The following is a 26,572-nucleotide window of genomic DNA, read 5'->3' on the forward strand; positions in this document are numbered from 1 at the left end:
TCTTCTCCCCTGCCCTCTGATGCGCTCAGCGTCGTTCCTCTCGCCTCCGCTTGCCCCGTCCGGGCCTCGTTCCGGCCTCTCGCGTGCCGCTTTGCTTCAATGTAGTAGCAGCCAAACCCCCGCAGACACAACCGCCGACGTCGATAAACCCAACCAGACCTCAGCGCTGTCCCAAGCAGGTTTCTTATCCGTCCTCCCGCACCTGGGACCCGTCCTCACGGGTCAAAAGTCTTTTCTCCAAGTATTTCATGCCCTATCTGAAGCTCACCCTGAATTTTGTGCGCGGCCGTTTCCGTTCTCGGACCTCGCTCTGCCACCGGTACGGCACGGGCTGTTGTCCCACGCCCCCCCAGCCCCCGAGCAGCCGGCACGGACCCCAGAGCCGCTCCAGTCTGCGGGTACCGGGGCTTGCGTCACCGCGGCCACGAGGCTGGACCGGCGTCACCCGCAGCACCCGCCCCCTGCCACGGCAGGGCCTCGGCGGCGGCTCCTGCTGCGGCCGGCGCTCCGTGCGGGGAGGACGGCCGGCGCGGGGCCTTCGCCGCTTCGTTTATTTGGTGACAGTTAATCGGCCGGTGGACGTGTGAAACGTGAGCGGGGACGCTTTTGGCTCCAAAGGCGCGGGGGATAAAGCCCCGAGAGTCCCAGTTCCTCCCCGCGGCGGGGCGAGGGCGACGAGCCCAACCGGCAGCACCCAGGCGGCGGGAGAGGGATGGGAGGGTGGGTTTGGGTTTGCCTTTGCCAAGGGAGCGCGAGGGCCCGTGGGGTCACAGGCACGGATCGCGGGAGCCGGCGGGTCCGGGGTGCGGCGAGTGCCGGCGTTAACCAGCCCCTCGCCTTCCCAGGGAGGGTGCGCGGGCCGCGGGGCGGCTTCTCCGCGGGCGGCTGCTCCCGCCGTGCCGCCGCCGGTGCCCGGATCGCCCCAGGCCCCAGCACTGGGCGTTAGTGGGCGGTGACCGGGGGCGGGGCCTTGCGGGACGGGGCGTGTCCATGCAGATCATCGGCGCAGGGGCTGACGGGAGAACCCCGCGCCGCGCCGCGCCACCGCCGGTCGCGGGCGTCGAGTGGTGCGTGTGCGCTGCGTGATGGCGGCGGAGCGTGGGGTGTAGGACGCGTGGTGTGCGCGTGCGGGGGGGAGAGGGGCGCGGCGTGCGGTGTCCGTGCGTTGGGGGTGGGTGTGGAGTGATGTGGCGGTGCGGTGCGGGAGGGGGTGTCATACTTACCTGGCAGGGGAGACACCATGATCAGGCAGGTGGTTTTCCCAGGGCGAGGCTCATCCCCTGCACTCCGGGTGTGCTGACCCCTGCGATTTCCCCAAATGCGGGAAACTCGACTGCATAATTTGTGGTAGTGGGGGACTGCGTTCGCGCTCTCCCCTGATACACGCGTCACAAGAGCAGATCATATTTCGCATGATGTTTGTTTCTCTGTTATCCCAGTCCGTGTCCTTGATCCGCTCCCCGCTGTGCCCCCGCTGTTTTCGGCGGTACCGCTGGGCCCGCGCTCGGGACTGGCTGCGCTCCGTTCTCTGCCTACAAGGCCCTCTACCTACTCCGCTCCGTCGTTCCCCCGCGCCCCACCATCAGGCCCTAGGCCGGTACAGCCGGAAGCCCTTGTGTCCTGCGCGGCGCCCCCGCCCGCCGGGCGTCCGGTGACCCAGGTGCTGCGGCCGGGCCGCCGCCTGCCGCCCCGCCCCGCCGCGGGGGCTGGCTCGGCCCGGCCCCGCCCCGGATCCTCCTGCCGCCGCGCTGCACGCGCCTCGCTCGGTAGCTGTCGCCGCCGCCGCGGAGCCGCCGGAGCGCACGTGGAGCCGCCATGGGCTGCCTGGTGCTGCAGGACGGGTCGGTGCTGCGCGGCCGCCCCTTCGGGGCTGTCGGGGCCGTCGCCGCCGGGGAAGTCGGTGAGTGCGACGGGCGGGGCTGGACCGGGATCAGGTCCGGGACCGCGGCGGATGTCGGGGGATGGCCGATGTCGTGGGGGGCGGCCTGAGCCCGGCGGTGGGGGGGGGGTCTGGCCTGGTGCGGGGCCCTCTCTCTGCTCGGCGCCTCGCCGTGGGGCAGGAGCGCGGTTTGGCCCCGGTCGCTGGGGGTTGGGGCCGGCCGTGCCCGGGGCTCGGGTGCCTCCGCCGGCGGGACGGGGAGCGGCCGGGATGCTCCGTCCCAGCCGACCCGGCCCCTCTCCCTGCACTCGCAGTTTTCCAGACCGGCATGGTGGGCTACCCCGAGGCCCTCACCGACCCTTCCTACAAGGCGCAGATCCTGGTGCTCACCTACCCGCTCGTCGGTAACTACGGGGTCCCCCGGGACGAGACCGACCCCTTCGGCCTCAGCAAGGTGAGTGAGCGGGGACGGGGGCAGCGGCGCATGGGGCAGCGCGTCCCTGCAGCGCGTGGAGCTGCCCAGCGCAGGGGCCTGCGGGCCAGCCGGCGCGTGGCTGGGTGGGGTGGCACGGGGTGCCAGGGTGGGGCAGTGCCGGGCACCGGGGAGGCGCGTGGCGGCAGGCAGAGGTTTGACCTCGATGCCGCGGGGGCCGGTGCCAGCAGCGGGATGCAGGGTGCTCCAGCCCACCGTGCTCCCGGGAGGGGATCAGGGCTGGGGCCGGGGGAGACCCCCGAATGCTGGGATTGGGGCACCCTCACAGCACGTGGGAAGCGGGGTCGTGTGTCCGTCCCCACTGGGGCTCTATTGCAGGATGGGGGTCCCAGCCCCCCGGGATGAGGCGAGGCTGGGGGAGGGCAGAGCAGCCCCTGCTGCTGCTCGAGCGCCCAGACCCCTCCCAGCCCCTCGGCTTCCCCTGGGGCAGAGTCCAGGCCCCGCTGCTGCGGCAGCGCCGTGTCGGGCCTCCCCACCCTGACCCTGGGGGTCTGTCTGTCCTGCATTAGCGGGCCAGGAGTCCCTGGCCCCACTCTCGCTGTCGGCAGCCTTCTCTGGGCCAGGGACGCGTGGGTCCCTCCTTGCCTGTCCCTGCCGTGGCACCACAGGCCCCATTCCTGGGAACCGGAGCCCCCATCCCACGCGACAGGACGTACTGGCGTGTTCGGGGCTCCCTGCCAAGGCTGTGGCTGGAGGCAGCGGTACTTTCAGCTGTGCTGAGCTGAGGGATCCTGCAGTGCAGGCCATCCTGGCCCCGGGCAGGGGTCCAGCAGCACCGGGGGCCTGGGCACCCATCCTGGGGCTCCCAGAGCCATGGGCTCAGCTGGACCAAGCCTCAGCTTCGCAGGGCTGGATGTGGGGCGAGGTGGGGGTGGTGACAGCCCTGCATGCCGCGTGGGGTGGCAGCAGGGACTGGTCCTGCGCTGTGGGCCAGGGATGGGGTCCCTGTCCCACGGGGCTCCCCCAGCCCTGGGCTGTAGCTGTCCCGCCATGCCCCATGGGAGCGGCTGGGCCGGGCCGGGCACTGAGGGGTGCACAGGGCTTCTCCTGGGCTGGGGGCTCTGCGCTCAGCCGTACTCCCCACCCCCCCAGTGGTTTGAGTCCAGCAAGATCCACGTGGCTGCGCTGGTGGTGGGCGAGTGCTCGGAGACCCCCAGCCACTGGAGTGCGTCCCGCTCCCTCGACCAGTGGCTCAAGGAGCAGAACGTTCCCGGGCTGGAAGGTGGGACTGGGGAGATTGGGGGGTGTGAAGGGGGTGGGACCTGTGGGGTGGCTGGGGGGCAGCTGGGGGGCTGGGGCCCAGGGGGCAGCGAGTTCTGGACCAGACCTTTCCCTGCACTGGGATTTTCCTCCCCAGGGGATTGACCCGGTGTTGGTGGTTGGGGGTGACGATGTTGGCAGGGCACGGGGTCCTGCTCGGGGTGGGATGGGGCCGCAGGGTCATGTCTCTCGGCCGTCTGCAGGGGTGGATACTCGGGCTCTAACGAAGAAGATCCGCGAGAAGGGGACGCTGCTGGGGAAGCTGGTGCCGGATGGGACCCCCGAAAAAAGCTTCTCCTTTGAAGACCCCAACAAGCGGCACCTGGTGCAGGAGGTGTCGCTGAAGGTGGGACTGGGGGGGAGCTGCTGCTGGGCTGGGGGCATGGGTGGGGACGACTGGGGGGCCAGGGGGGCTGCAGAGGTCCTTGCCGTGGAGGGCTGGTCCCAGCCTGGGGGGCCGGGATGATCCCTGGTCGCCCGCCCCACAGACACCCCGCGTGTTGAACCCCGGTGGGTCACTGCGCATCACGGTGGTCGACTGCGGCCTCAAGTACAACCAGGTGCGGTGTCTGTGCGAGCGGGGGGCGGCCGTCACTGTGGTGCCCTGGGACCACCCGCTGGACACCGCAGGTGAGGTGGCAGCAGCCAGCGGTGTCCCGGGGCTCTGTCGAGGGGTGGGGGGACAGGGTCTGGAGCAGGGGCAACACCTTGGCTGGTGCTGGGGGCAGAGGGGAGCCACACCCTGCTCTGTGCTGTGGGTTTGGGGAGCCTTGATGTCATCCTTCCTGGGGGCTTGGGGGCTCAGGACCCTTGAGGGTGCGTGGACTTGGGGTGCTTTGCTGTGATTGGGATGGGGGGGCTCTGGGCCATGGATGAGGGTGCCCTAATGTGACCCTGCAGGGCCGTGGGGTGTTGTGGGACTGGGCGGGGGGGGGGCTTGCTGCCACCTGGATGGGGGTTGTGGGCTCAGGGCACCTTGGTGTGACCCTGCTGGGTTGTCCAGGAGGGGCGTGGGCATGGGGTGCCTTGCTGCTAAGCTGCTGGTAGCTGGGGGGCCCTGCTGTGAGCCCTGGGGGGCCCCACTGTGACCCCACTGCTGTCTCGGTGCAGACTTTGACGGGCTGTTCATCAGCAACGGCCCTGGAAACCCGCAGCTCTGCCAGGAGACAGTGTCCAACCTGCGCCGGGTGCTGGACGCCCCCCAGCCCAAGCCCGTCTTCGGGATCTGCCTGGGACACCAGCTGCTCTCCCTGGCCCTTGGCGCCCACACCTACAAGATGAAGTGAGTGGGGGTCTGGGGTCAGGGTCACCACGGGGTTGCGACTGCCTGGGGCTGCCTGACGCCTGTCCCGCCACCCAGGTACGGGAACCGCGGGCACAACCAGCCGTGCCTGCATGAGGACACGCGGCGCTGCTTCATCACGGCGCAGAACCACGGCTTTGCGGTGGAGGCGGGCAGCCTGCCGCCCGGTTGGGTCCCACTCTTCACCAATGCTAACGACGGCTCCAACGAGGGCCTTGTCCATGAGCACAAGCCCTTCTTCAGGTGGGTGCGGGGTTGTGGCTGGGGGGGGGGCACGGGGCCATGCCCTGCCTGACCCCCTCCGCAGCGTCCAGTTTCACCCCGAGCACCGCGCCGGCCCCACGGACCTGGAGGGGCTCTTCGACGTCTTCATGGAGTCATCACGGGACCTGCGGAGCGGCGACGGCAGCGCCCGGACGGGTGAGTGTGGGGCAAGAAGGGGCAGCTGGGCCCTCGGGTCCAGGGCTGTGGGTGGGGGCTGCGCGCGGGGGCCACGGGCAGGACCGTGGGGCAGGGGCTGTGGGGCTGGGGCCACGCACACCCCCGTGCAGAGCCCCGGCCCCAGCGTGACCCATCGTCCCCAGTGCGGCAGCGCCTGCGGGACTGGCTGACCTATGACAAGGCGCCGGCGGGGGGCCAGAATGTGGCACGGCCCCGCAAAGTGCTGATCCTGGGCTCCGGCGGCCTCTCCATTGGGCAGGCGGGCGAGTTCGACTACTCGGGGTCGCAGGTGAGTGCCCACCTCTGGGGCATGGGGGCAGTGGGGATCACGGCAGGGATGGTGGCCTGGGGCTGCTGGCCGTGACCCTTCTGCTCCCCGTGAGGCCATCAAAGCGCTGAAGGAGGAGAACATCCAGACGGTGCTGATCAACCCCAACATCGCCACAGTGCAGACCTCCAAGGGGCTGGCAGACAAGGTCTACTTCCTCCCCATCACCCCTGAGTACGTCACCCAGGTGAGCACCCCGGGGTGCCAGCTGGAGGGGACGGTTTGGGGGTGCAGGGACAGGGGGATTGGGGGCTCTCTGGGGGGTATGAGAGTGTTGGGGGGTGATATACAGAGGGCTGGGGGGTGCTTGGGGGGCAGCACTGGCACGGTGGCAGCTGGAGGGTGCAGGGCATGTTCTGTGGGGCTGCTGTGGGTCCCCCAGCACCACCCTGTGCCCCCAGGTGATCCGGAATGAGCGCCCCGACGGGGTGCTGCTGACCTTCGGGGGGCAGACGGCCCTCAACTGCGGTGTGGAGCTCACCAAGGCGGGCGTGCTGGAGCGGTACCACGTGCGGGTGCTGGGCACCCCCGTCACCTCCATTGAGATGACGGAGGATCGCAAGGTCTTCGTGGAGAAGATGGAGGAGATCGGGGAGCACGTGGCACCCAGTGAGGCTGCTGCCTCCCTGGAGCAGGTCCGGGGGTGGGATGGGGGCACTCATGGGGCAGGGTGGGGGGCATCTCCTGGGCAGGGTGCTGTCCTCCCCATTCCCATCACAACCCTGTTGTTCTCCGCAGGCGCAGGCAGCGGCCGAGCGGTTGGGGTACCCGGTCCTGGTGCGCTCCGCCTATGCCCTGGGGGGCCTGGGCTCCGGCTTCGCCAACAACCGGGAGGAGCTGATGGCACTGGTGAGCCAGGCCTTCACCCACACCTCCCAGGTGCTGGTGGACAAGTCCCTGAAGGGCTGGAAGGAGATCGAGTACGAGGTGGTGCGGGACGCCTACAACAACTGCGTCACGGTACGTGATGGGGGGAGACCACCACCCCAGGCCTCTTCTGGGGGGAAATCGATGGAGGAGCAGGTGCTGGGGGGGTGAGGAGTGGGGGGCTTCTGCTGAACCCTGTCCCCAGGGAGAGCTCCCCAGCCTTTTCCGTGGTGCTAGCACAGCTGCTGGGAGCTGCGCCCCTTGAGCCAGACCCCCCTGCACCCCCCGTGCTCTGGGGGGCTGCAACGCCTGGGCTGTCCCAGGGGCTTGTTGTCCAGCCGCGGCTGCGCAGGGGAGTCCTCGCTGGTTCCCAGGGCTGGGGAGGAGGCGGTGGGAGCCAGGAGGGACCCACGCGGGGCAGCGGCAGCACGCACAGGCAGCACGTGGGGCAGTCGGGACCCCGGCAGCCTGTGGTGACCCCCCCCGCCCTCCGCTGCCAGGTGTGCAACATGGAGAACCTGGACCCACTGGGGATCCACACGGGCGAGTCCATCGTGGTGGCACCCAGCCAGACCCTCAACGACACCGAGTACTTCATGCTGCGGCGCACGGCTGTGAAGGTGGTGCAGCACCTGGGCATCGTGGGCGAGTGCAACATCCAGTTTGCCCTGAACCCCGAGTCGGAGCAGGTGAGCACAGCTCCCCAAGGGCCCGGCCATGGCTCCTGACCCCCCCCAGCTCATCCTGCCCTGGGGGAGCCCGGTCCAGGTCCTGCCCCGTGCCGTGCCACGGGGCTGTGCCTCGCCAGCCTCCCGGGCTGCAGTGCCTGGTGTCCCTGGGGGCCAGAGGGTATCGCCATGTCGATGGCTCGGCCAGCCCCCATGAGTGCAGTGGGGCCCTGGGCCTCGCTCCCTCCTGGTGCCGTGCATGGTCCTTGGGTGGTCTCTGCCTGGCTCCACAGCACCACGGCCATCGGCAATGCCCGCCCTTCCCCAGCTGGGCTGCGCCCGCATTTGGTCCCCATCACTATTTGTGCCCTTCGCGCACTCGCGACTCTTCGGGGCCAGACGAGCACCGGGCAGCAGGGAGCTGTACGGCCGGCACCCAGCCTCGTGCCATGGGGGCCGTGTCCTCCGCCGCCCCACTAACTGCCCGTCTGCTGCCTGCAGTACTACATCATCGAGGTGAATGCCCGGCTCTCCCGCAGCTCGGCCCTGGCCAGCAAGGCCACCGGCTACCCCCTGGCCTATGTGGCTGCCAAGCTGGCCCTGGGCATCCCCCTGCCCCTCCTCAGGTAACGGCACTGCTGCGGTGCGGGATGGGGTGCTCGCGCCCTCCCCTGGTGGGACAGCCCTGGCCGCTGACCCTCGTCCCCTCCCCAGGAACTCCGTCACCAACTCCACCACGGCCAACTTTGAGCCCAGCCTGGACTACTGCGTGGTGAAGATCCCACGCTGGGACCTCAGCAAGTTCCTGCGCGTCAGCACCAAGATCGGCAGCTCCATGAAGAGCGTGGGTGAGCGTGGGGCAGATGGGCAGCGCGGGTGGGCAGTGCAGCAGGCGCGGGGTCTGGCTGCTCATGGCCCCGTCCGCAGGGGAGGTCATGGCCATTGGGAGGAACTTCGAGGAGGCTTTCCAGAAGGCACTGAGGATGGTGGACGAGAACTGCATGGGCTTTGACCACACTGTGAAGCCAGCCTCAGATGTGGTGAGCGCCGGGGGTCTGGGGCGGGGGGGCCGAGCTGCTAGCTCGGTTCTGGGGAGGAGGCAGCCATCTGCCCCCCTCCCAGCCCTGCTCACCCCCCCCGGCCCGGCAGGAGCTGGAGACGCCGACAGACAAGCGGATCTTTGTGCTAGCAGCTGCGCTGCGTGCCGGCTACTCCATTGAGCGGCTCTACGAGCTGACCAAGATCGACCGCTGGTTTCTGCACAAGATGAAGAACATCACGGACCATGCAGTGCTGCTGGAGTCGTACCGTGAGGAGCAGAGCACCATGCCACCCGCCGTGCTCAAGCGGGCCAAGCAGCTTGGCTTCTCTGACAAGCAGGTGGCCCTGGCCGTGCTCAGGTAACGTGGGGAGGGAGCGGCCCCACTCTGCACCCCAGCCCGCGTCCTGGTGCTCACCCTGCCCCTTGCAGCACCGAGCTGGCCGTGAGGAAGATGCGGCGTGACCTGAAGATCCTGCCGGTGGTGAAGCAGATCGACACCGTGGCGGCGGAGTGGCCGGCCCAAACCAACTACCTGTACCTGACCTACAACAGCACCGAGCATGACCTGGCCTTCCGCGAGCCCCACGTGATGGTCATCGGCTCTGGCGTCTACCGCATTGGCAGCAGCGTCGAGTTCGACTGGTGCGCCGTCGGTTGCATCCAGGAGCTCCGCAAGGTCGGCCGGGCCCTGGTGCCCCACGGGGTCGGTGGGTCAGGTGACAGAGGATGGGGCAGGAGAGCAGCGGGGGGCCCTTGGCCTCACCTCGTCCTGCACCCCCGCAGATGGGCTTCAAGACAATCATGGTGAACTACAACCCCGAGACAGTGAGTACTGACTACGACATGTGCGACCGCCTCTACTTCGATGAGATCTCCTTTGAGGTGAGCGGGGCCAGGGGCCCTGCAGCTGTGGGGCTGGGGCATGGTAAGGACTGCCGTGGTCCCTGTGACCCCCGTCCCAGCCACCCCCCTGCCCCACGCGGTGCTGCAGGTGGTGATGGACATCTATGAGCTGGAGAACCCCGAGGGCGTGATCCTGTCCATGGGCGGGCAGCTGCCCAACAACATCGCCATGGCCCTGCACCGGCAGCAGTGCCGCATCCTGGGCACATCCCCAGAGGCCATTGACTCGGCTGAGAACCGCTTCAAGTTCTCCCGCCTGCTCGACTCCATCGGCATCAGCCAGCCCCTCTGGAAGGAGCTCTCTGACATGGAGGTGAGGGGCCGATGAGGGCAACGGGGCTGCCCCGGTGGGGACCAGCCCTCGACATGTCTCCTGAGGGTGCCGTCTCTCCTGCAGTCGGCCAAGCACTTCTGCTGCAAGGTGGGGTACCCCTGCGTCGTGCGCCCCTCCTACGTGCTGAGTGGTGCCGCCATGAACGTGGCCTACTCGGACAGTGACCTGGAGAAGTTCCTGAGCAATGCCGTGGCCGTGTCCAAGGAGCAGCCCGTCGTCATCTCCAAGTTCATCCAGGAGGCCAAGGTCCATCCAGGAGGCCGCTCCGGCCCCAGGGCACCCCCGCTCCCCATGAAAGCCCTGTCCCCCTGCCCTGGCGCCGGCAGCAGGCTGTGACCATGTTCCTGCTCACAGGAGATCGACGTGGATGCAGTGGCCTGTGACGGCGTGGTGGTGGCCATCGCCATCTCGGAGCATGTAGAGAACGCTGGGGTGCACTCGGGCGATGCCACGCTGGTGACGCCCCCCCAGGACATCACTCCTAAGACGCTGGAGCGCATCAAGGCCATCGTCCATGCCATCGGGCAGGAGCTGCAGGTCACTGGGCCTTTCAACCTGCAGCTCATCGCCAAGGTACCTCAGCCGGGGGGACCGCACTGGCCGGCGTGGTGCGGGCAGGAGGATGCCCTGCAGCCACAGACAAGCTCACGCCATCCCCTCTCTCCCAGGATGACCAGCTGAAGGTGATCGAGTGCAACGTCCGCGTCTCCCGCTCCTTTCCCTTCGTCTCCAAGACCCTGGGGGTGGACCTGGTGGCTCTGGCCAGCCAAGTGATCATGGGTGAGGATGTGGAGCCCGTGGGGCTGATGACGGGCACAGGCATCGTTGGTGTCAAGGTGAGTGGGGGCCGCGGGGGCCGGGCCGGGGCACGTGGTCAGGCAGCCCCTGAGCCCCCCCTGCCCCCAGGTGCCCCAGTTCTCCTTCTCGCGCCTGGCGGGTGCCGACGTGGTGCTGGGCGTGGAGATGACCAGCACAGGCGAGGTGGCCTGCTTCGGGGAGAACCGCTGCGAGGCTTACCTGAAGGCGATGCTCAGCACTGGCTTCAAGATCCCCAAGAAGAACATCCTGCTGACCATCGGCAGCTACAAGGTGTGTGGGGCAGGGGCCTCCCCTCCCTCCCCTCCCCTCCCCTCTCCTCTCCTCTCCTCTCTGACTGGCCCTGGGGTCGTTGCAGAACAAGAGCGAGCTGTTGCCCACGGTACGGACCTTGGAGAGCCTCGGCTACAATCTGTACGCCAGCCTCGGCACCGCAGACTTCTACACTGAGCACGGCATCAAGGTCAGGCCTGGGGGTCTGGTGGGGGCCGGGGTTGCCCTCGGGGGAGGCGCGGTGCCCTGACGGGCATTGCTGCCAGCAGGTGATGGCCGTGGACTGGCACTTCGAGGATGCGGATGGCAGCGAGGCTGGTGCCCGGGAGACCCAACGCAGCATCCTGGACTACCTGGCCGAGAACCACTTTGAGATGGTCATCAACCTGTCAATGCGCAACTCGGGGGGCCGCCGACTCTCCTCCTTTGTCACCAAGGGGTACCGCACCCGGCGCCTGGCTGTCGACTACTCTGTGCCGCTCATCATCGACATCAAGTGCACCAAGCTCTTTGTGGAGGTGGGCTGTGGTGTGCAGGGTCCCAAGGGATGTGGGAGCAAAGAGAGGGGGCTGGGGTAGTAAAGTCCTGTTGTGGATACTGCGGGGCGGGCGCTGTACACGGGCGTTGCTGTGGGAGGGTCACTTGCGGGGTGCGGCTCGGGCAGGCGTCCTCATCCCGGCCCCGTTCCTGAGCCCTGGCCCCTGCAAGATGGGTCCTGCTTCACGGCTGCCCCCTCCGCAGGCACTGGGTCAGATCAGGGCAGCCCCCCCACTGAAGATGCACGTGGACTGCATGACATCCCAGAAACTCATCCGCCTGCCGGGTAGGTCGGACCGGGGCCACGGCAGGGGCTGGGGGCTCCAAGGGTGCAGCACGGGGCCGAGGCAGTGCCAGGATCCGGGCCGTGGGCTCCGAGGGAGCTGCAGGGAGAGGAGACATTTCCCTGCGCTGCCAGGGTGCTCCATGTCCCCCGTGGCTGGGGGCTGCCTGTTCTGACGCTGCTGTCCTGCTCCCCAGGGCTGATCGACGTCCACGTCCACCTCCGCGAGCCGGGTGGCACGCACAAGGAGGACTTTGCGTCGGGCACTGCGGCCGCCCTGGCTGGGGGCGTCACCATGGTGTGCGCCATGCCCAACACCAGCCCCGCCGTCACTGACGCTGCCTCCTTTGCCCTGGCACAGAAGGTGAGGGGCCACCGCTGCCCAGCCTGAAGCCCGTGTCCCCTCCCCAGGCGCTGCACTGCCGGCTGCGGTGCACTCGCTGCCCTCGGCGGGGCTGGCTCTGGCCCGGCACCCACCGCCTCTCACCCCCGCAGCTGGCTGAGGCTGGGGCCCGCTGCGACTTCGCCCTCTTCCTGGGCGCTTCCTCGGAGAACGCCGGCTCGCTGGGCCCCCTGGCCGGGGCGGCTGCTGGGCTCAAGATGTACCTGAACGACACCTTCTCCAGCCTGCGGATGGACGACGTGTCACTGTGGATGGAGGTGAGCCGCCGCGGGCAGGGGCTGGCGTGGGGTCAGACCCGGCTCCTGGTGCCGGTGCCCACCAGCCCTGTGCCCCCGCCAGCACTTCAAGCAGTGGCCGCGGCACCTGCCCATCGTGGCGCACGCGGAGCGACAGACGGTGGCTGCTGTCCTGATGGTGGCCCAGCTGTACCAGCGCCCCGTGCACATCTGCCACGTGGCCCGCAGGGAGGAGGTGAGTGGCGGGGTGCGGCAAGGGGACTGCGGCCTCCAGCAATGGGGCGCAGGGCCATTTGGGACCCCCCCTCACCACGGCTCCCCCAGATCCTCCTCATCAAGGCAGCCAAGCAGAAGGGGATCCCGGTGACGTGCGAGGTGGCCCCACACCACCTCTTCCTGTGCCGGGACGACCTGGGGCGCCTTGGGGAGGGCCGAGCGGCTGTGCGGCCGGCACTGGGCACCCGCCAGGACATGGAGGCTCTCTGGGAGAACATGGACACCATTGACTGCTTTGCCACAGACCACGGTGAGGCCTGGGGGACCGTGGCGCGGGAGCACGGGGTGGGGATGGCAGTGGGTCCCGCAGTGACCGGCCCCATCCTGCAGCCCCCCACACGCTGGAGGAGAAGCAGGGGCAGGAGCCGCCCCCCGGCTACCCCGGCCTGGAGACGATGCTGCCGCTGCTGCTGACGGCCGTCTCCGAGGGGCGGCTCACGGTGGAGGACATCATCCAGCGCCTCTACGAGAACCCCCGCAAGATCTTCGGGCTGCCAGTGCAGGAGGACACCTACGTGGAGGTGGGTCCCTGGATCCATCCCTGGCCCTGGATCTGTCCCTGGCCCTGCTGCCTCTGACCCGCCCTGCCTGCAGGTCGACTTGGAACACGAGTGGATCATCCCCAGCCACATGGCCTTCTCCAAGGCCCGCTGGACGCCCTTTGAGGGCATGAAGGTGAAGGGGACGGTGCGGAGGGTGGTCCTGCGCGGGGAAGTCGCCTACATCGATGGTCAGGTAATGTCCCAGGTACCCTTCCCCCTGCATCTAGGGGCCCCCCCATCACCGCCCATCACCCCCCCATCACCCCTGTGGCTGCAGGTGCTGGTGCCCCCCGGCTACGGGCAGGACGTGAAGAAATGGCCCTCAGGAGCTGTGCTGGTGCCACATGCGGCCCCCGCCAAGGAGAGCACGAAGGTACCGGGGAGCATGGGGCTGGGAGGGGGGGGTCCGTGTCCCAGACCAGCTCCAGCTTGGCCTCTCGTTGCAGACCCCCGAGCGGCCCCGGCACGTGGGGGCCGGTGAGACACTGCGCAGCCGAGCCTCCAGCCCCCGCAGGGCCGGCCCCACAGGCGAGGGGCGCTTCCACCTCCCGCCCCGCATCCACCGGGCCTCCGACCCTGGCCTGCCAGGTAGGGGGGCAGGTGGCATGGCACAGCGTGGCGCAGCGGGCGGGCAGCGGGGCAGCAAGCGTGCCGCCCCGGGGCCGGGTCTGGGGCTGCGGCTGGGTGGCCCCGCTGACGCCAGCCCTTGTGTCCCGTTCAGCGTTCCGGAGGCTGGGAGCCGCGCACCGCCCGGGCGCCCGAGGCACCGGTAATGTCGGGGGGGGACTCACTCAGACAATGAGACACGGCCGTACTAATGGCACTAACCGCAGCCAATGAGTGCATCCCCTCCCCCAGGTGCCGCGCTGGCCCCCGGCTGCCCACGCCGCAAGGGCCCCTTTCCGCACCGCGGGACAGGGCCGGGCACTGCAGGACGGGGCACGGCTGCGCCTGCCTGCTCCCCTCCCGGCCCGCACGGCACCTCGGGGACCCCTCGCCTGCCAGTGTGATTGGGGTCGCGTCTGATCGGGTTCTGCGGGGTGCGCGGGGACAGGGGCACAGCAATGCGCCAGGGCTTGGCCCGCCCCATCTCTGGGTGGCCGTGGCCCCGGTATTGGGCCCCACGGTGTTTTGCCTGGTTCTGCAAGTGCTGGGAGGGCTGTGTTGCACCCGCAGCACCCCAGGAGAGCGGGGCCCAGGGTGCCGCAGCCACCCGCACCCTCTAATGCTGCCACTCCCCTCTCCCACCCCAGCCGAGGATGCCCGAGAGAAGACCGGCAGGAAGGTGGCAGAGGCGGGTGAGTGCTCTGGGGGGAGCCTGCGGCGAGCGGGCTGGGCTCCACGCGACCGCCCATGTGGGCTGACTGGCTGCTCTCGGTGCTGCAGATCCGACTGTGATCCAGGACAGCTACTTCTACCCGCTGGGCCCCCTCCCACGCCAGGCATCCCCCCAGGGCACACCCCACTTCCAGACCTCCCCGCTGCTGCACCCCTTGGTTGGGCAGCACGTCCTCTCTGCCCAGCAGTTCTCCAAGGAGCAGGTGCCCGGGCTGGTGGGGGGTGCTGGAGCTGCGGGCGCTTGGATGAGCATGGGGAATGTGGTGCCACGTGCGCCCTGGCTGAGTCCTGGTGCCATGTACACCCTGGCTGAGCCGCCTCTCCCCGTAGCTGTCGCATCTCTTCAACGTGGCACACACCCTGCGCATGCTGGTGCAGAAGGAGCGGAGCCTGGACATCCTCAAGGTGAGCTGGGCAGGGGGAGGCTGCGCAGGCACCCCGTGGGGAGCCCTGTGCTGGGTGCGAGTGTCCCTGGGCTCCCCGAGGTGACGGTGTGGCCCCACAGGGCAAGGTGATGGCATCCATGTTCTACGAGGCGAGCACGCGGACCAGCAGCTCCTTCGCAGCGGCCATGAGCCGGCTGGGTGGCTCCGTCCTGTCCTTCTCAGAGGCCACCTCCTCGGTGCAGAAGGGCGAGTCGCTGGCCGACTCCGTGCAGACCATGTGCTGCTACGCCGATGTGCTGGTGCTGCGGCACCCCCAGCCAGGTGCCGTGGAGGTGAGAGGGGCCAGTGGAACCATCTCCCGCCTGCGGCGGGGCCAAGGGTGCGGCTGCATCCTGCCCTGATGGCGGGGATGGTGACCTGCGCTATGGGGCAGGCTGGGCAGCTCCTACCCCGGCACTGGGGACAGGAGCCAGGTCCTGCCCCGCGGGGCTGGTGGGGGCTGCATCCTGCCTGCGCTCAGCCCTGCCTGTGCTCCCAGCTGGCCGCCAAGCACTGTCGCAAGCCCGTGATCAACGCCGGGGACGGGGTGGGGGAGCACCCCACACAGGCGCTTCTGGACATCTTCACCATCCGTGAGGAGCTGGGCACAGTCAACGGCATGACAGTAAGGCGCTGGGGGACGGAGGGTCTGCGGCTGCCCCCGCGATGGCGCTGGGGGACTGAAGGGCCCTGCCTGGGGCCGGGGGGGCCATTGGGCACCATGGGTCGGGCTGACCACTCTCCCCAGATCACCATGGTGGGTGACCTGAAGCACGGGCGCACGGTGCACTCTCTGGCGTGCCTGCTCACCCAGTACCGCGTCAACCTGCGCTACGTCACCCCCCCCGGCCTCTGCATGCCCCCTGACATCACCAGCTTCGTGGCCTCCAAGGGCATCAAGCAGGTGAGCAGGCGGGGAGGGGGGGCAGGGCCCCGTGCCCCGTGCCCCCTGGCCCCGCTGACAGTGCCACCCCAGGAGGAGTTTGGGAGCATCGAGGAGGCGCTGCCGGACACCGACGTGCTGTACATGACCCGCATCCAGAAGGAGCGCTTCCGCCTGGCCGAGGAGTATGAGGCCGTGAGTGTGGGGGTGGTGGGAGGGGACCCCGGGTCTCGCCCCGGCATGGGGGCCGCAGCCTTCTGCCTGCGGCAGGGTGGGGGCTGTCCTGTTCCCCCCCCCAGCTGCATTCCCTGCCCGCAGTGCTTCGGGCAGTTCATCCTCACGCCCCACATCATGACCCGGGCCAAGGAGAAGATGGTGGTGATGCACCCCCTGCCCCGCGTCAACGAGATCAGGTGGGGGGGGCTGGGGGGCTCGGTGGGGTGTCTGTGGGGGGGGCTCGGTGGGGTGTCTGGGGGGGGGGGGGCTCGGTGGGGTGTCTCTGTGGGGGGGCTCGGTGGGGTGTCTGTGGGGGGGCTCGGTGGGGTGTCTGGGGGGGGGGCTCGGTGGGGTGTCTCTGTGGGGGGGCTCGGTGGGGTGTCTCTGTGGGGGGGCTCGGTGGGGTGTCTGGGGGGGGCTCGGTGGGGTGTCTGGGGGGGGCCTGAGGGCAGCAGGGGCTGTGGGGCGGTGTCCCGGGGCGCTGGGGGCTGCCCTGTGCTGGGGGGGGCGCTGGGGGCTGCGGTGTGTGCGGGGGGGCTGTTGTGGGGCTCGCGGGGGGGGGCGGGGCCCCGCTGGGCTCTGGGGGGGTCCCGGGGGCGGGGCGCGCGGCTGACGTCTCTTCCGCAGCGTGGAGGTGGACTCGGACCCGCGCGCCGCGTACTTCCGGCAGGCGGAGAACGGGATGTACATGCGGATGGCGCTGCTGGCCACCGTCCTGGGCCGCTACTGAGCCAATAAACCGCGTCACTCTGCCGCGCCCTGGCGTCATCGCGCCGCGTCGTCTTCGCGCCGCACCGGGCGGGCCATGGCGGCGCTGTGGAGGGGCTGCGGGCGGCTGCTGACGCGGCGGCCGGGGGCTGCACAGGCGCTCACCGCCGGTAAGGGCCGGGCCGGGCGGGCTGGGCCCCTGCCTCCGCCGAGCTGCGCCTGTCCCGTGCCCCCCCCCCCCCCCGCAGCTCTGCGCCTCCCCCACCCCCCCATGGCACCACCGTGACACAGGCCCGTGCTCTGCCCTTGTGGGCGCTGTCGCCCCCGCGGGGAGCAGGGCAGGAGCCCCACAGGCGGGGGTGGAGGGATGGTCCCAGACCCTCAGGGGTCCGTCCCTGGGGGGAGCAGGGAGCCTGCACTGCGTCCCACAGGGTGAAGGGCTCTGGCCTACTCCGGGCTCAGGAGATCTGCACTGGGGGCCTGTGCTGGAGCCAGGAGGGCTAACGGGGCAGTAATGAGGCACATCCCCAGAGAGACCCCTCCACAGCTTGAGGACTCACCCCAAAACCCTGGTTGGAGGCTGTTTCGGGAGCACTGCTCCCCCCTGGGTGGGGATGGATGCTGGGACGTGGCACAGGGGGCTGCAGCCAGCACAGCGTGGGGCCGAGCCCTCCCCCCCCCCCCCAGGGCAGCGATGGCCTTGCTTTGAGTCAGACGCAGAGGGGCTGCCTGGGGAGAGCCCCTGCCCCCAAAAGGCTCCTGGGGCTCTGCACTGGTGATTGACTCTCCCCACAGCCTTGCTGTTGGCAGGGCTGGGAGGTGCTGTAACCCTGCCCCAGCGCTGGCAGGCAGCTCCATGCACCCCATGGATGCTCTCCCTGCACGGGCAGCTGCTGCAGGCAGGGATCTCAGGGGCTGGCAGTCCTGAGCAACAGGCAGCTCCGTCTCCCCCCTGCCCACCCCACCCCTGCAGGGCTGAGGCTGGTCACCAGGAAAGCCTGTCCTGCCCACCCGTGGAGCTGTGAGGGGGGTGTGCGGCAGGAGCTGGCCAGGAGCAGAGTCCCTGCGTGTTCCCCTCTGCAGCCCCCGCTTACAGCTTTCCCTGCCACCACCACTCCCCCACCAGCCATGCTGCTGACAAATAACCAACCCAGGACACTGGAAAAGCATAACCATGGGGCCTGGGGGTGCCCGGCTGTGCTGGGGAGCCGGTGTGAGGGCCAGGGGGCTCTGCTCAGCGTGCAGCTGCTGGCCCTCACTACTGCCCATGAGAGTGATTGCACATCACTGCCTGCCAGGCTGCTGGGGTCTTGCCAGGCCACCTTCCTGTTCCTGCTGTTATTTTTATCTGATTTGATGGATTCTGTTGCCTGGCACCTGCTGCACCGTGCGCTGCTGGGCTGCGCATCCACCCCTTGATTCCTGGAGCGAAGCCAAAGCAGAGCCAGGAGGGCTGCCCAGGATCAGCCCCTGCCCACTGCTGTAGCTGGTTTGGTGCAGCCCGTGGCCCCAGGCTCGCTCCGGGTTCCAGCTCTGCCTGTTGCTTCTTCACGGCAGAGCTGGCCCTGCCATGCTGAGGCACAGTACCCCAATTCCTCAGGGCCCTGGCAGCCCCCAGGAGCGTGGGGCCGTGTCCCCGGGGGAGCGCAGCTGTCCGGCACAGCCGCTCTGTGCGGGGGGCCAGCCCAGCGCTGGATGTGGTTCCTGCGGCCAAGAGGTGGCTCCGTCTTTGGGCCACGATGGCTCCCTGCTCGCGGTGGGTGCCCAGGCCTAGCCCTGGTGCCCCTGTGTGAGGCTGCGATGGTGGGAGCGTGACTCTTCCTCCAGGGCAGCGCTGCCAGGGGACGAACCTTCCTGCTCTCCTTGTACCTTCAGCAAGTAACTACCCCATCCGAGGCCAAGACAGGCTCCCCCAGGCAGATCCCAGCCTCCAGCCCTGGCTGCGGAGCCGCCGGTGCTGCCGTTCCCCCAGGTCGAGCAGAGCCGCCAGCTGGGGCCGGGCCAGGGAGCTTTGCCGGCAGTTGGCTGTGCCTGGTGTGTCCTGCCGTGCTTGCCTGCCGAATCGCCATCCCCCCTGGCAGCCAGAGCTTGCGGGGTCAGGCGCGGCTTCACCTCCTGCATCCCAGGCGCCGGGCCAGGATGCCAGCAGGGCCTGGGCACAGTGGGCAGCAGCACGTGCCCGCAGCAGTGACCCTGCTGTCCTTTGCCTGCGGAGAGCAGCCCCGCGCTCCTGTGGTGGCAATGCCGCCTCCAGCTGCCAGCCAGCGAGGCCCATGGGGATGCAGACGGTGTGGCCTACTTTGGCTTGGGCCTGTTCCAAAGTCCTCTGGCCACAGGAGCGGCAGCCTGAGGCATCGGCCAGGGCCCCTGGCTCCTGGGCTCAGCCCGGCTGGGGGCCATGCGCTGCCTGCTGCCTCCTGCCTGCCCGCGGCACTGCTGTGTCCAGCGTTCCCGTGCAGGCACAGTGCTGCTGTGCACGTCGGCTCTTCCCCGGCCAGGGTGTCACGGCGGCAGCAGGGCCTGGCAGAGCTGTGGGGTCAGCAGGGGCTGGTCCCTGTGTTCTTGGTGTGGGGCGCAGCGGGGGGCTCCGGCCCCGTGCCAGAGCTGTGGCAGGGCTCTGCCAGCATCGCCCTGGGCAGGCGCAGCACAGATGGTGAGCGGTGCTGGTGCCAGCCTGGGCAAGCGAAATCATTGCAAGGGGCTTGATCCGGCGCCACTCCCAGGGCTGGGTAGGGGTGCGCAGACAGCCCTGTCCCCCTCAGCAGCCTTGGTGTTGCTTCGTCACCACCGGGCACTGTGCCTGGAGCCTTCGGCACTGAATGAGTAACGCCGGCGCTGTCGGCTGCGCTTTCTCAATGAGCACCATGCGGGGGGAGCCTGCCTGTGCCCAGTGGGAAGGCTGCCCGTGGGAAGTGGACAGGCAGCAGACAGCCAGTGCTTCTGCCGTGCTGGTCTGGGGTCCCTCACCTGCCACCTGCCCCTGTCCCTGCGCTGCCATGGCCCCATGGGCTGGTGGGGGTCGCTCTGCTGTTGTGGAGGGGTGTGGTGGCTCTCGGGGCCCCGGGGACAGAGTCTCAGCCCCTGGGGGCTGCGTTGGTCCTGGGTGGGAGATGGAGGCGGCAGCAAGACTGTCCAGGCAGGGCTGGCCAGGTGCCGGTGGGGCTGCCGCTCCCCAAGACGAGGACTTGCTGGGTTCAGGGTTTCCAAGAACAGAGCACAATCGTAGCGGGACTGGAGACGTGCCTGGGAACCGTCCTGGGAGGAGCAGGGGGAAGGAACAGGGAGCTGGGGGAAGGAGCGCCGGGCCAGCTGAGTTGCGTCGAAGAGGTCAAGGGTGTAAGGTGGAGCGGGAGCTGCCAAAGGCCCAGCTGAGTGGCACCCCGTGGGGACGCGCACAGCAGGTCCCTCACACTGATATGGAAACAAGGCGAGGAGCCGTGCCAGCAGCGAGGAGCTGGGGCCGGCCCTGGCATCTGGCCGGCCTCACCTGCCAGTCCTGGCTGCGGGGGCAGCAGGGCTGCTGGGCAGGAGTGGCACAGGCAGAGAGCGGCTTCCCGGGGAAGGGAATCTTGGTCAGCAGACTTTGCGCAGTGCTCGGGGAGGGATTTTGGGAAGCACGAGGCCTGGGCTCGGGAGAGGCCGCAGCAGGCAGCAGCTGGGTGGGTTCTGCCCCAAAAGCCCTAGGCACCCTGGGCCCTGGGTGACAGATCAGCCCTGCCTCAGAGGCATGGGGCAATGGCACAGCCGGGCACCGATTCGGGCAGAGAGGCTACGTCGTCCTGAGAGCAGCCCAAGGCACTTGGCCGCTGCGGGGGGGCCTGTGCCGCGGCACAGGTGCAGGCAGGTTTGGCACAGGGCCGCGGGTGAGCTGCACGCCAGGACGGACCCAGCGGGGCCAGAGCAAGCTCGGGCCGTCCCAGGGGCGGTGGGGCCGCAGGCAGAGGCAGCACTCGCACAGGAGGACCTGGCTGTCGGCAGGACCTGCCAAGGTCTCACCCTGCCCCGGCATGCCGCAGCCGCCTGAGCGGGCTGTGCTGGTCGCAGGGGCCCTCATGGGAGCGGGAGATGTGATCGCCCAGCAGCTGGTGGAGCAGCGGGGACTGCGTGGGCACCACGGCTCCCGGACCGTGAAGATGATGGCGATTGGCTTCTGCTTTGTGGTGAGTGCCAGTGCGCTGTGGGCGCCTGGGGCCCTGTTCCTGCAGGTGGGCTGGGACGGAGGGCTGTTTCAGCAGGGTGAGACTGTGGTACCTGGGTGTGGGCTGGGCTGTCCCAGTGCCACCTGCAGCAGCCACGGGCAGAGCTGCGTCCCCCTGAGGACGAGTGCCCTGTCCCTGCGCCCGGCTGTGTCTCGGACGCCCCTGGCTGCGCTGCAGGCTGGGACGGGGCCGGCAGCCTCTGTCCGTGCAGCCTGGGCACCCGTGCCCGTCCCCCCATGCCATCCCCACTGCTAGCACCAGCCCCTGGGGAGGTTCCGTTTGGCAGGAGGGTGACTCTGCACCCAAGGGTGCAAACGTGTCCTGCTCTGCTGTGCATGGCAAGGCTGGATCCTGACTCGTGGCTCAGGCAGGGAGGGCCCTGGGCGGCACTGGCACAGCCAGGGTCCCCCCGCCGTGGAGTCCTGCGGCTGCCGTGCTGGAGCCGGCCCCTGGTTGCCCCGCGCTGGTGCTGCCTGGTGGGGTGCTCCAGGAGGGGCAGGGTCTGCAGGCATCCCTGCAGCCACCCCATGCAGGAGGGGCTGCCCCGCGGCAGTGCGGGGCCGAGGAGGGGAGGCAGGACCAGCCCTGATCCCTGCATCCCAGGGCAGGGCCACTTAACCAGCCTCAGAGACCCCCCCAGACCTGACACCCCAGGGGACAGTGGGATGCTGCCCCTCACCGCCCGGCTCCTGCAGGGCCCCGTTGTGGGCGGCTGGTACAAGATCCTGGATCAACTCATCCCGGGGGCCACAAAAGTCGTGGCCGTGAAGAAGATGGTCCTGGACCAGGTCAGTGCTGTGTGGGTGAGGGTGCCCGTGCGGGGCTCATGCAGCAGGATGGGGTTGAGGAGGAGGCACGGCCACGCGTGGGCAGGTTTCCATCCCGTGGGCAGGTTTCCATCCCATGCCAAGAGCCCAGCTCAGTGCAGTGGGTGCTGAGCAGGCCAGCGTGCCCAGGACCTGCTCCGTGGGGTGGCTGGGTGCAGCACAGAGCCCCCCGGGCCATGGGGCAGCTCAGCCCTGCAGTGTCTCTGCAGAGCGTGCCAGGCCTGCCGGCTGTGCTCAGGGGAGCCGTGGGGATCTCTGCTTTACCTGTACTGCAGCTGTCCTGCGGCTGTGCAGAGCCACGGGAGGCCAGGCAGTGCTGTCCCTGGTGTCCCTGCTGCAGAGGGGGGTCCTGAGAATGGGGACCCTGGTGCTGCCCTGGCTCCTGCCCTCCTCCCAAGGCCAGGGTCAGCCCCGTCCTGGGGCGGACAGGGTTGCAGAGGGTCTTGGGCCCTTCCAGAGGCCCCACGGAAAGGCCCATCCCTCCGTGTGGCTCTGTGTTGGGGAGCAGCAGGCCGAGTAGCCCCAGGGCATCGGGCAAGCTGGACCCGCCCCCCGCTGCCCCACCACGCACCCCCCTCGCCCTGTGCCACGGGCCCGGATCTGGGTGCCACAGGCTCCCCGGCATCGGGCCCCCGCTCCTCTCTTGCAGGGGGGCTTTGCGCCATGCTTCCTCGGCTGCTTCCTTGCTATCACAGGGGCAATGAACGGGCTGTCGGTGGAGGAGAACTGGTCCAAGATCCAGCAGGTACGTGCTGCTTCCCCAGGGCAGCATGGGGCCATCGGCAGCCAGGGCGCCTTGGCAGCTCCTCCTGGTGTGCCGGCACCGCCGGCTGCTCCCATTTGTGTTTGTGCCCGTGCCCAGGCACAGCCCCCTCCCAGCACCGGCTGCGTGCCCCCAGCTCTGCCATCACGCTCCTGTCCTCAGCCCGCTGCTGCGGGGCATGGAGCAGCTCTTTTTCTGGCTGGGGCCCGGGGGTGTGCAGGACCAGTCCTGCCGGGCTCAGCGCTGGGTGCCAGGGCCCTGGGGCCATCAGGCGCCTGGTGCTGCTGGTCCTCTGGCTGCTGGTGTCAGGGCTGCTCCCTGTGGCGTGGCTCTCTGGGGTCCTGCCTGGGGGGCCTGGTGCCATCCAGCTCGCTGCATGCCGTCCGCTCTCCTGGCTGCGTCTCCAGAGCCATTACCGAGATGGCTCCCATTAGCAGCAATTGCTGGAAACCAGCACGAAAGCTGAGTCAGTGTGTCCGGAGGGTGAGTCACTGGGGAGCGGTGACCACCGCCACGGGATGAGCCATGCCAGGGTGGTCGCGTGGTTGCCCAGGGGGTGCATGGCACCGCTGCTCGCACACCAGTGGCTGCTGGGGCTGTGTGTGAGGGGCTCCAGCCCAGCCGGGCCCTCTGCCCCCGGGTGTGAGCTGGGGTGTTGCTCCCTCCAGGCCGTGAGCCGGTGCCCTGGGCCAGAGCTCTGGTGGGGGTGCCATCTCCCAGAGCTGATTCCTCTGCGTGGGTGCACCCACTTGGCGCTGGCCACCCACCTGCTGGACTGTGGGTAGCACTGGCAGAGACCTCTCCTGCCCCTCATCCTGCCCTGGAGCACAGGGAGCAGTCCTGGGGGAGACTGAGTTGCCTCTTCTTTCTCCTGGCTCTTGCAAGAGCAGCAGCCAGGGTACGAGGCCTTTTGGGACACCCCAGAGGTGCACAGGGGCTGGCCCTCAGCATGGGCAGCACCCCTGAGCGCTCCCGTCACCTCGTCTGCATCTCAGCCAGGTCGATGCCATGTTATCTTGCCTTGCCCCCCCCCCCCAGGGAAACCCACCAGGGCCTGAGCACGATGGTGGGTGATTCCTATGAGCTGTGGCTCCTGGCACTGGGAGGGGGCTGTGCTGGGGGCCAGGCAGCAGCAGCTGGCAGCCACCTTCACCCCTGGCTTGGGCCGCATCCGTCTCTTCCCCACGCAGAGGAAGCGTCAGCAGAGCATCCATCACCCCTGCGCCCGCTCTCCCCGTCCTGGGCTGCCGGCCAGTGCCGGGAGGAGGCCAGGCTCCCGGCTGAGTCACAACCAGGCTGGATGATGGACTCGTCCTGTTGCCGTGGGGCAGGGCTGCGGCATGGCCACCGGTGTGGCACGAGGACAGGGCAGCACCTTGGGCTCCCAGGGCAGCTGCCCCAGCTTGGTGCCCACCCCCAGCTCTGCCCCACTATGCCTGGGAGGGGGCTCAGCGGATGTGGGGCTGGCCGAGGGCTCGCAGCCTGTGCCAAGGAGAGGAGCCAACAGCCCCTACCTTGCCCGCTCTGCCTGTGTCTGCTGCAGGCACCCCAGCTCACCGCCTGCCTTCTCAGCGCCTTAGCCTGCCCCATGCCTGCCCCTGCTCTCCTCCTGAGCAGAGCGATGGGCATCTCTTGGGAGGTGCTTCTGTGCTGCCAGCTGTGGGCCCCGCTGCTGGAGCCGGCCCCCCCAGCAGCCCCAGCCTCTGCCCACAGCAGCCGGGGCCTCCCTGGGCCTCTGCAAACGGCTGCCGCTGCCGGGGCCGGCTGCGTGGCAGGGCCGGGTGCCCGTGGCGGCTGGATGGCAGCGGGGCCATGCTGCACACTCACGGCCTCCCTTCTCCCCAGGACTACGCGGACGCCCTGATGACCAACTACTGTGTAAGTGCTGGCGGCGGCCGCAGGCGGGTCCGTGCGCTCCCTGCCCCGGTGCCATGCTGGCTGTGCCCTGGCTGGGCCGGGCTCCACCGTGCCCCTGTCCCCCCGCTCAGGGACTGCCGTGGGTGCGGTTGGACGCCCTGGATGCCTGGGCAGAGGTGGGCACGGGGCAGGGGTGCCGGCAGCACCCTTTCACCACTGTCTCTTTCTCTGCCCAGATCTGGCCACCGGTGCAAATCGCAAACTTCTACTTCGTGCCCCTGAAGCACAGGTAGTAACGCGGCCGTGGCCCCGGCTCCCTGGCTCCCGGAGCCTGCGGCTTTGGACCCTGTCCCCTCTGTCCCCAGGCTGGCCGTCGTCCAGTGCGTTGCCATCGTCTGGAACTGCTACCTCTCCTGGAAAGCAAATCGGATGTGAGGGGGGAAGCCACGTGCCCTCCCTGCCTGTGTGCTGCCTGACTCTGCCCCACCTCCAGAGCCCTCGGAACCAGTGCCCGTGGCCATGGATAGGGCCAGGATAGGCAGGGTGCCGGCAGCAGCCGTCCTGCTCTCAGGCACCCCCCCATCGCCTTCAGCTACGTCCTTTGCTGCTCCAGGGACACACAGAGAAGATGGAGACGGGCTGGTGCTTGGTGCTGCTCCAGGTCTGACAGCCTGCCGTGCCATGGGACAACTCTGCCCCTCAGCACACTTCTCCATCCTTCCTCTTCTCCCCAGCTGCTGGCCCCGCACACGGTGTGTTCCTGCCCAGGCGTTGCTCTGTCCTTCCCCAGTGTGGATCCAGGGGAGGGCAAGGAGCCAGAGTGGCGGGTGCCAGTGCAAGGCCCCTGAAAATGGGTTTCTCCATAGCTCTGCTATGGACAGTTGGAGCACCCAATAAATGGTGGGGGTTTTTTCCCTCTTAATTCTTGTGGCACTTCAGCTCGCAGCTCTCCATCCCAGCGGGGCCTCGCCAGGGGCTGTGCTGAAGCAGTTTCAGACCGATTGTTCCTGTGCTCACGGAGCTGCTGGCTGCACTCCTGTCCCCTTGGTGGGCTGGGGACCCAGAGCTGCTCTCCCAGCCCCTGGGCAGGCGAGCGGGGCCCTGGGGCAGAGCGACGGTCAGCTCTGCCTTTTCCACGAAGATCCAAGTGCATGGCTGTGGTGCCAGCATGGCGTGGGGCTGGGGGACTGCGTTGCTGGGGGTGGGCTACCCTGGCTGTCTTGGGGAGGGGAGGGGGTCAGGCAGAGTGTGGATGGCAGCTTAAGGGGTCACCAGGTCCCACTGTGGCTGTTCTGTGGGGTGTGATGGTGCCTCCACTGTTGCCAGGCAGTGGGACAAGGCAAGCTGCACCCAGGGAACATGGGTGCTGGGTGCAGGATCCTCCCAGGTCTCACAGCACACTTGATGCAGGGCTGTGCATCAAAGAGGAGGATGGAGGAAGTGTCTGGGTGAGAGCTGGGGCTGTGATGGGGCCGAAATGAACCTGCCTGTCCTGCCTGTCTGGAGTCCCATGCTGCTGCCGCCTGCCTGCACTGCTGCCTTGTGGAGACACATATCTGGGCTTGTCCTACTGCCCTGGGCAGTGAGCAGACAGGATCCGGCTCACACAGCACCCTGCCTGCACATCCTGACCAGGGGCTCCAAAGCAGAGCTGGTGGGATCACGGTGGTTGATCTTGCCCGGAGCCCTGAGCCCCAGCCGCCTCGGCAGTGCTGCCACAGCCCCAGGTAGCTGGACGGAGCCATCCCCACACACTGCCAGCACCAGGCTGGGCTCTGCCAACCAGCCGCCCTCATGGCACTTGCTGAGGGGGATGCACAGTCCTTCGTCCTTCCAGCCCGCATGGAGCTGGTGTCCATGCCCATCCATGCACACACTGCCCTTGCACGCCCACCCTGATGCTGGCTCGTACCAGCCAGGCAGGGGCTGGCCCTGCTCTGGCCCCAGGGGTGGGTGCAGTTCCAGGCAGATGGGTGCAATGCAAAGCACAGGTGAGCCGAAACCTGCGCAGGACCCCCGGTGCACCCTGCTGGGGATGGAGCCACAGAGCCCACCTGGCTGCCCAGCCCTCAGCACCCAAGGGACGGGAAGGGGCTGCAGCTGTGACCACTCAAAAGCACCACAGAGCAGCACTCGGCTGTGAGGCTGGGGCCGCGCGATGCGGCTGTGTGCAGATAGCACTGGGGCTTTGCGGGGCCAGGTCCAGCCTGGCCTCAGGCCCCACGGGGAGCTGCAGAGTTTGGCCCAGGCTCTCCCCAGCCCACAGGGTGGGCGCTGCTGGTCGGAGGCTAACAATGGCAGGAGCTTGCAGCCCCAACAGGCTGAGCCTCTCGCAGCTGTGTCCAGAGGTGCAGGTGGCCCTGGTGTGTCGGCAGCGAGGGAGCTGCAAGCATGGCACGAGCCAGGCGCTTGTCCCCGGGAGCAGCCAGCCCCACAGTGCAGGGGCTGCCAGGGCTGGGGTGGCCTGAGCCC

At 68.9% G+C, this 26,572-nt stretch overlaps 2 protein-coding genes and 1 non-coding gene across 11 annotated transcripts; all 3 read left to right on the plus strand.

The window, feature by feature from the left end:
• The first annotated feature begins 1,215 nt into the window (after nt 1–1,215).
• LOC129205472 (U1 spliceosomal RNA) lies at nt 1,216–1,379 on the plus strand. The gene has a single exon (XR_008576757.1). It is a non-coding gene; the product is annotated as a U1 spliceosomal RNA (small nuclear RNA).
• On the plus strand, nt 1,236–16,514 carry CAD (carbamoyl-phosphate synthetase 2, aspartate transcarbamylase, and dihydroorotase). Of its 3 annotated transcripts, XM_054820997.1 has the most exons (45): nt 1,236–1,900; nt 2,194–2,333; nt 3,465–3,594; nt 3,836–3,978; nt 4,121–4,262; nt 4,743–4,914; nt 4,993–5,178; nt 5,243–5,355; nt 5,520–5,665; nt 5,760–5,891; nt 6,106–6,339; nt 6,443–6,664; nt 7,072–7,260; nt 7,741–7,865; nt 7,954–8,087; nt 8,167–8,279; nt 8,389–8,639; nt 8,711–8,957; nt 9,065–9,163; nt 9,273–9,497; nt 9,582–9,764; nt 9,873–10,091; nt 10,187–10,354; nt 10,425–10,607; nt 10,693–10,797; nt 10,877–11,125; nt 11,349–11,430; nt 11,625–11,791; nt 11,923–12,087; nt 12,170–12,301; nt 12,391–12,592; nt 12,673–12,863; nt 12,937–13,077; nt 13,162–13,257; nt 13,331–13,472; nt 13,606–13,653; nt 14,138–14,182; nt 14,271–14,425; nt 14,553–14,627; nt 14,728–14,940; nt 15,147–15,272; nt 15,396–15,551; nt 15,624–15,725; nt 15,849–15,943; nt 16,374–16,514. In XM_054820997.1, the coding sequence occupies exons 1-45, from the start codon at nt 1,816–1,818 to the stop codon at nt 16,474–16,476; spliced, it is 6,771 nt and encodes a 2,256-aa protein (XP_054676972.1). In that variant the 5' UTR covers nt 1,236–1,815; the 3' UTR covers nt 16,477–16,514. The 3 variants fall into 3 exon arrangements, with proteins under 3 accessions (XP_054676972.1, XP_054676973.1, XP_054676974.1); XM_054820998.1 differs by lacking the exon at nt 13,606–13,653; XM_054820999.1 differs by lacking the exons at nt 11,349–11,430; nt 11,923–12,087; nt 12,170–12,301; ... (13 more) ...; nt 15,849–15,943; nt 16,374–16,514 and having other exon boundaries at nt 11,625–11,747.
• Nucleotides 16,466–25,033, plus strand: MPV17 (mitochondrial inner membrane protein MPV17). 7 transcript variants are annotated; one of them, XM_054821002.1, is made up of 7 exons: nt 16,466–16,624; nt 20,499–20,614; nt 21,349–21,441; nt 22,130–22,225; nt 24,089–24,121; nt 24,337–24,389; nt 24,466–25,033. In XM_054821002.1, exons 1-7 carry the CDS (start codon nt 16,552–16,554, stop codon nt 24,533–24,535), a joined length of 534 nt encoding a protein of 177 aa, XP_054676977.1. In that variant the 5' UTR covers nt 16,466–16,551; the 3' UTR covers nt 24,536–25,033. The 7 variants fall into 7 exon arrangements, 3 of the variants coding, with proteins under 3 accessions (XP_054676977.1, XP_054676975.1, XP_054676976.1); XR_008576466.1 differs by having other exon boundaries at nt 23,434–24,121; nt 24,337–25,033; XR_008576464.1 differs by having other exon boundaries at nt 22,130–24,121; nt 24,466–24,528.
• Nucleotides 25,034–26,572: the final 1,539 nt, after the last annotated feature.

Source organism: Grus americana, chromosome 3 (assembly GCF_028858705.1).
Source record: "Grus americana isolate bGruAme1 chromosome 3, bGruAme1.mat, whole genome shotgun sequence".
NCBI lineage: Eukaryota > Metazoa > Chordata > Aves > Gruiformes > Gruidae > Grus > Grus americana.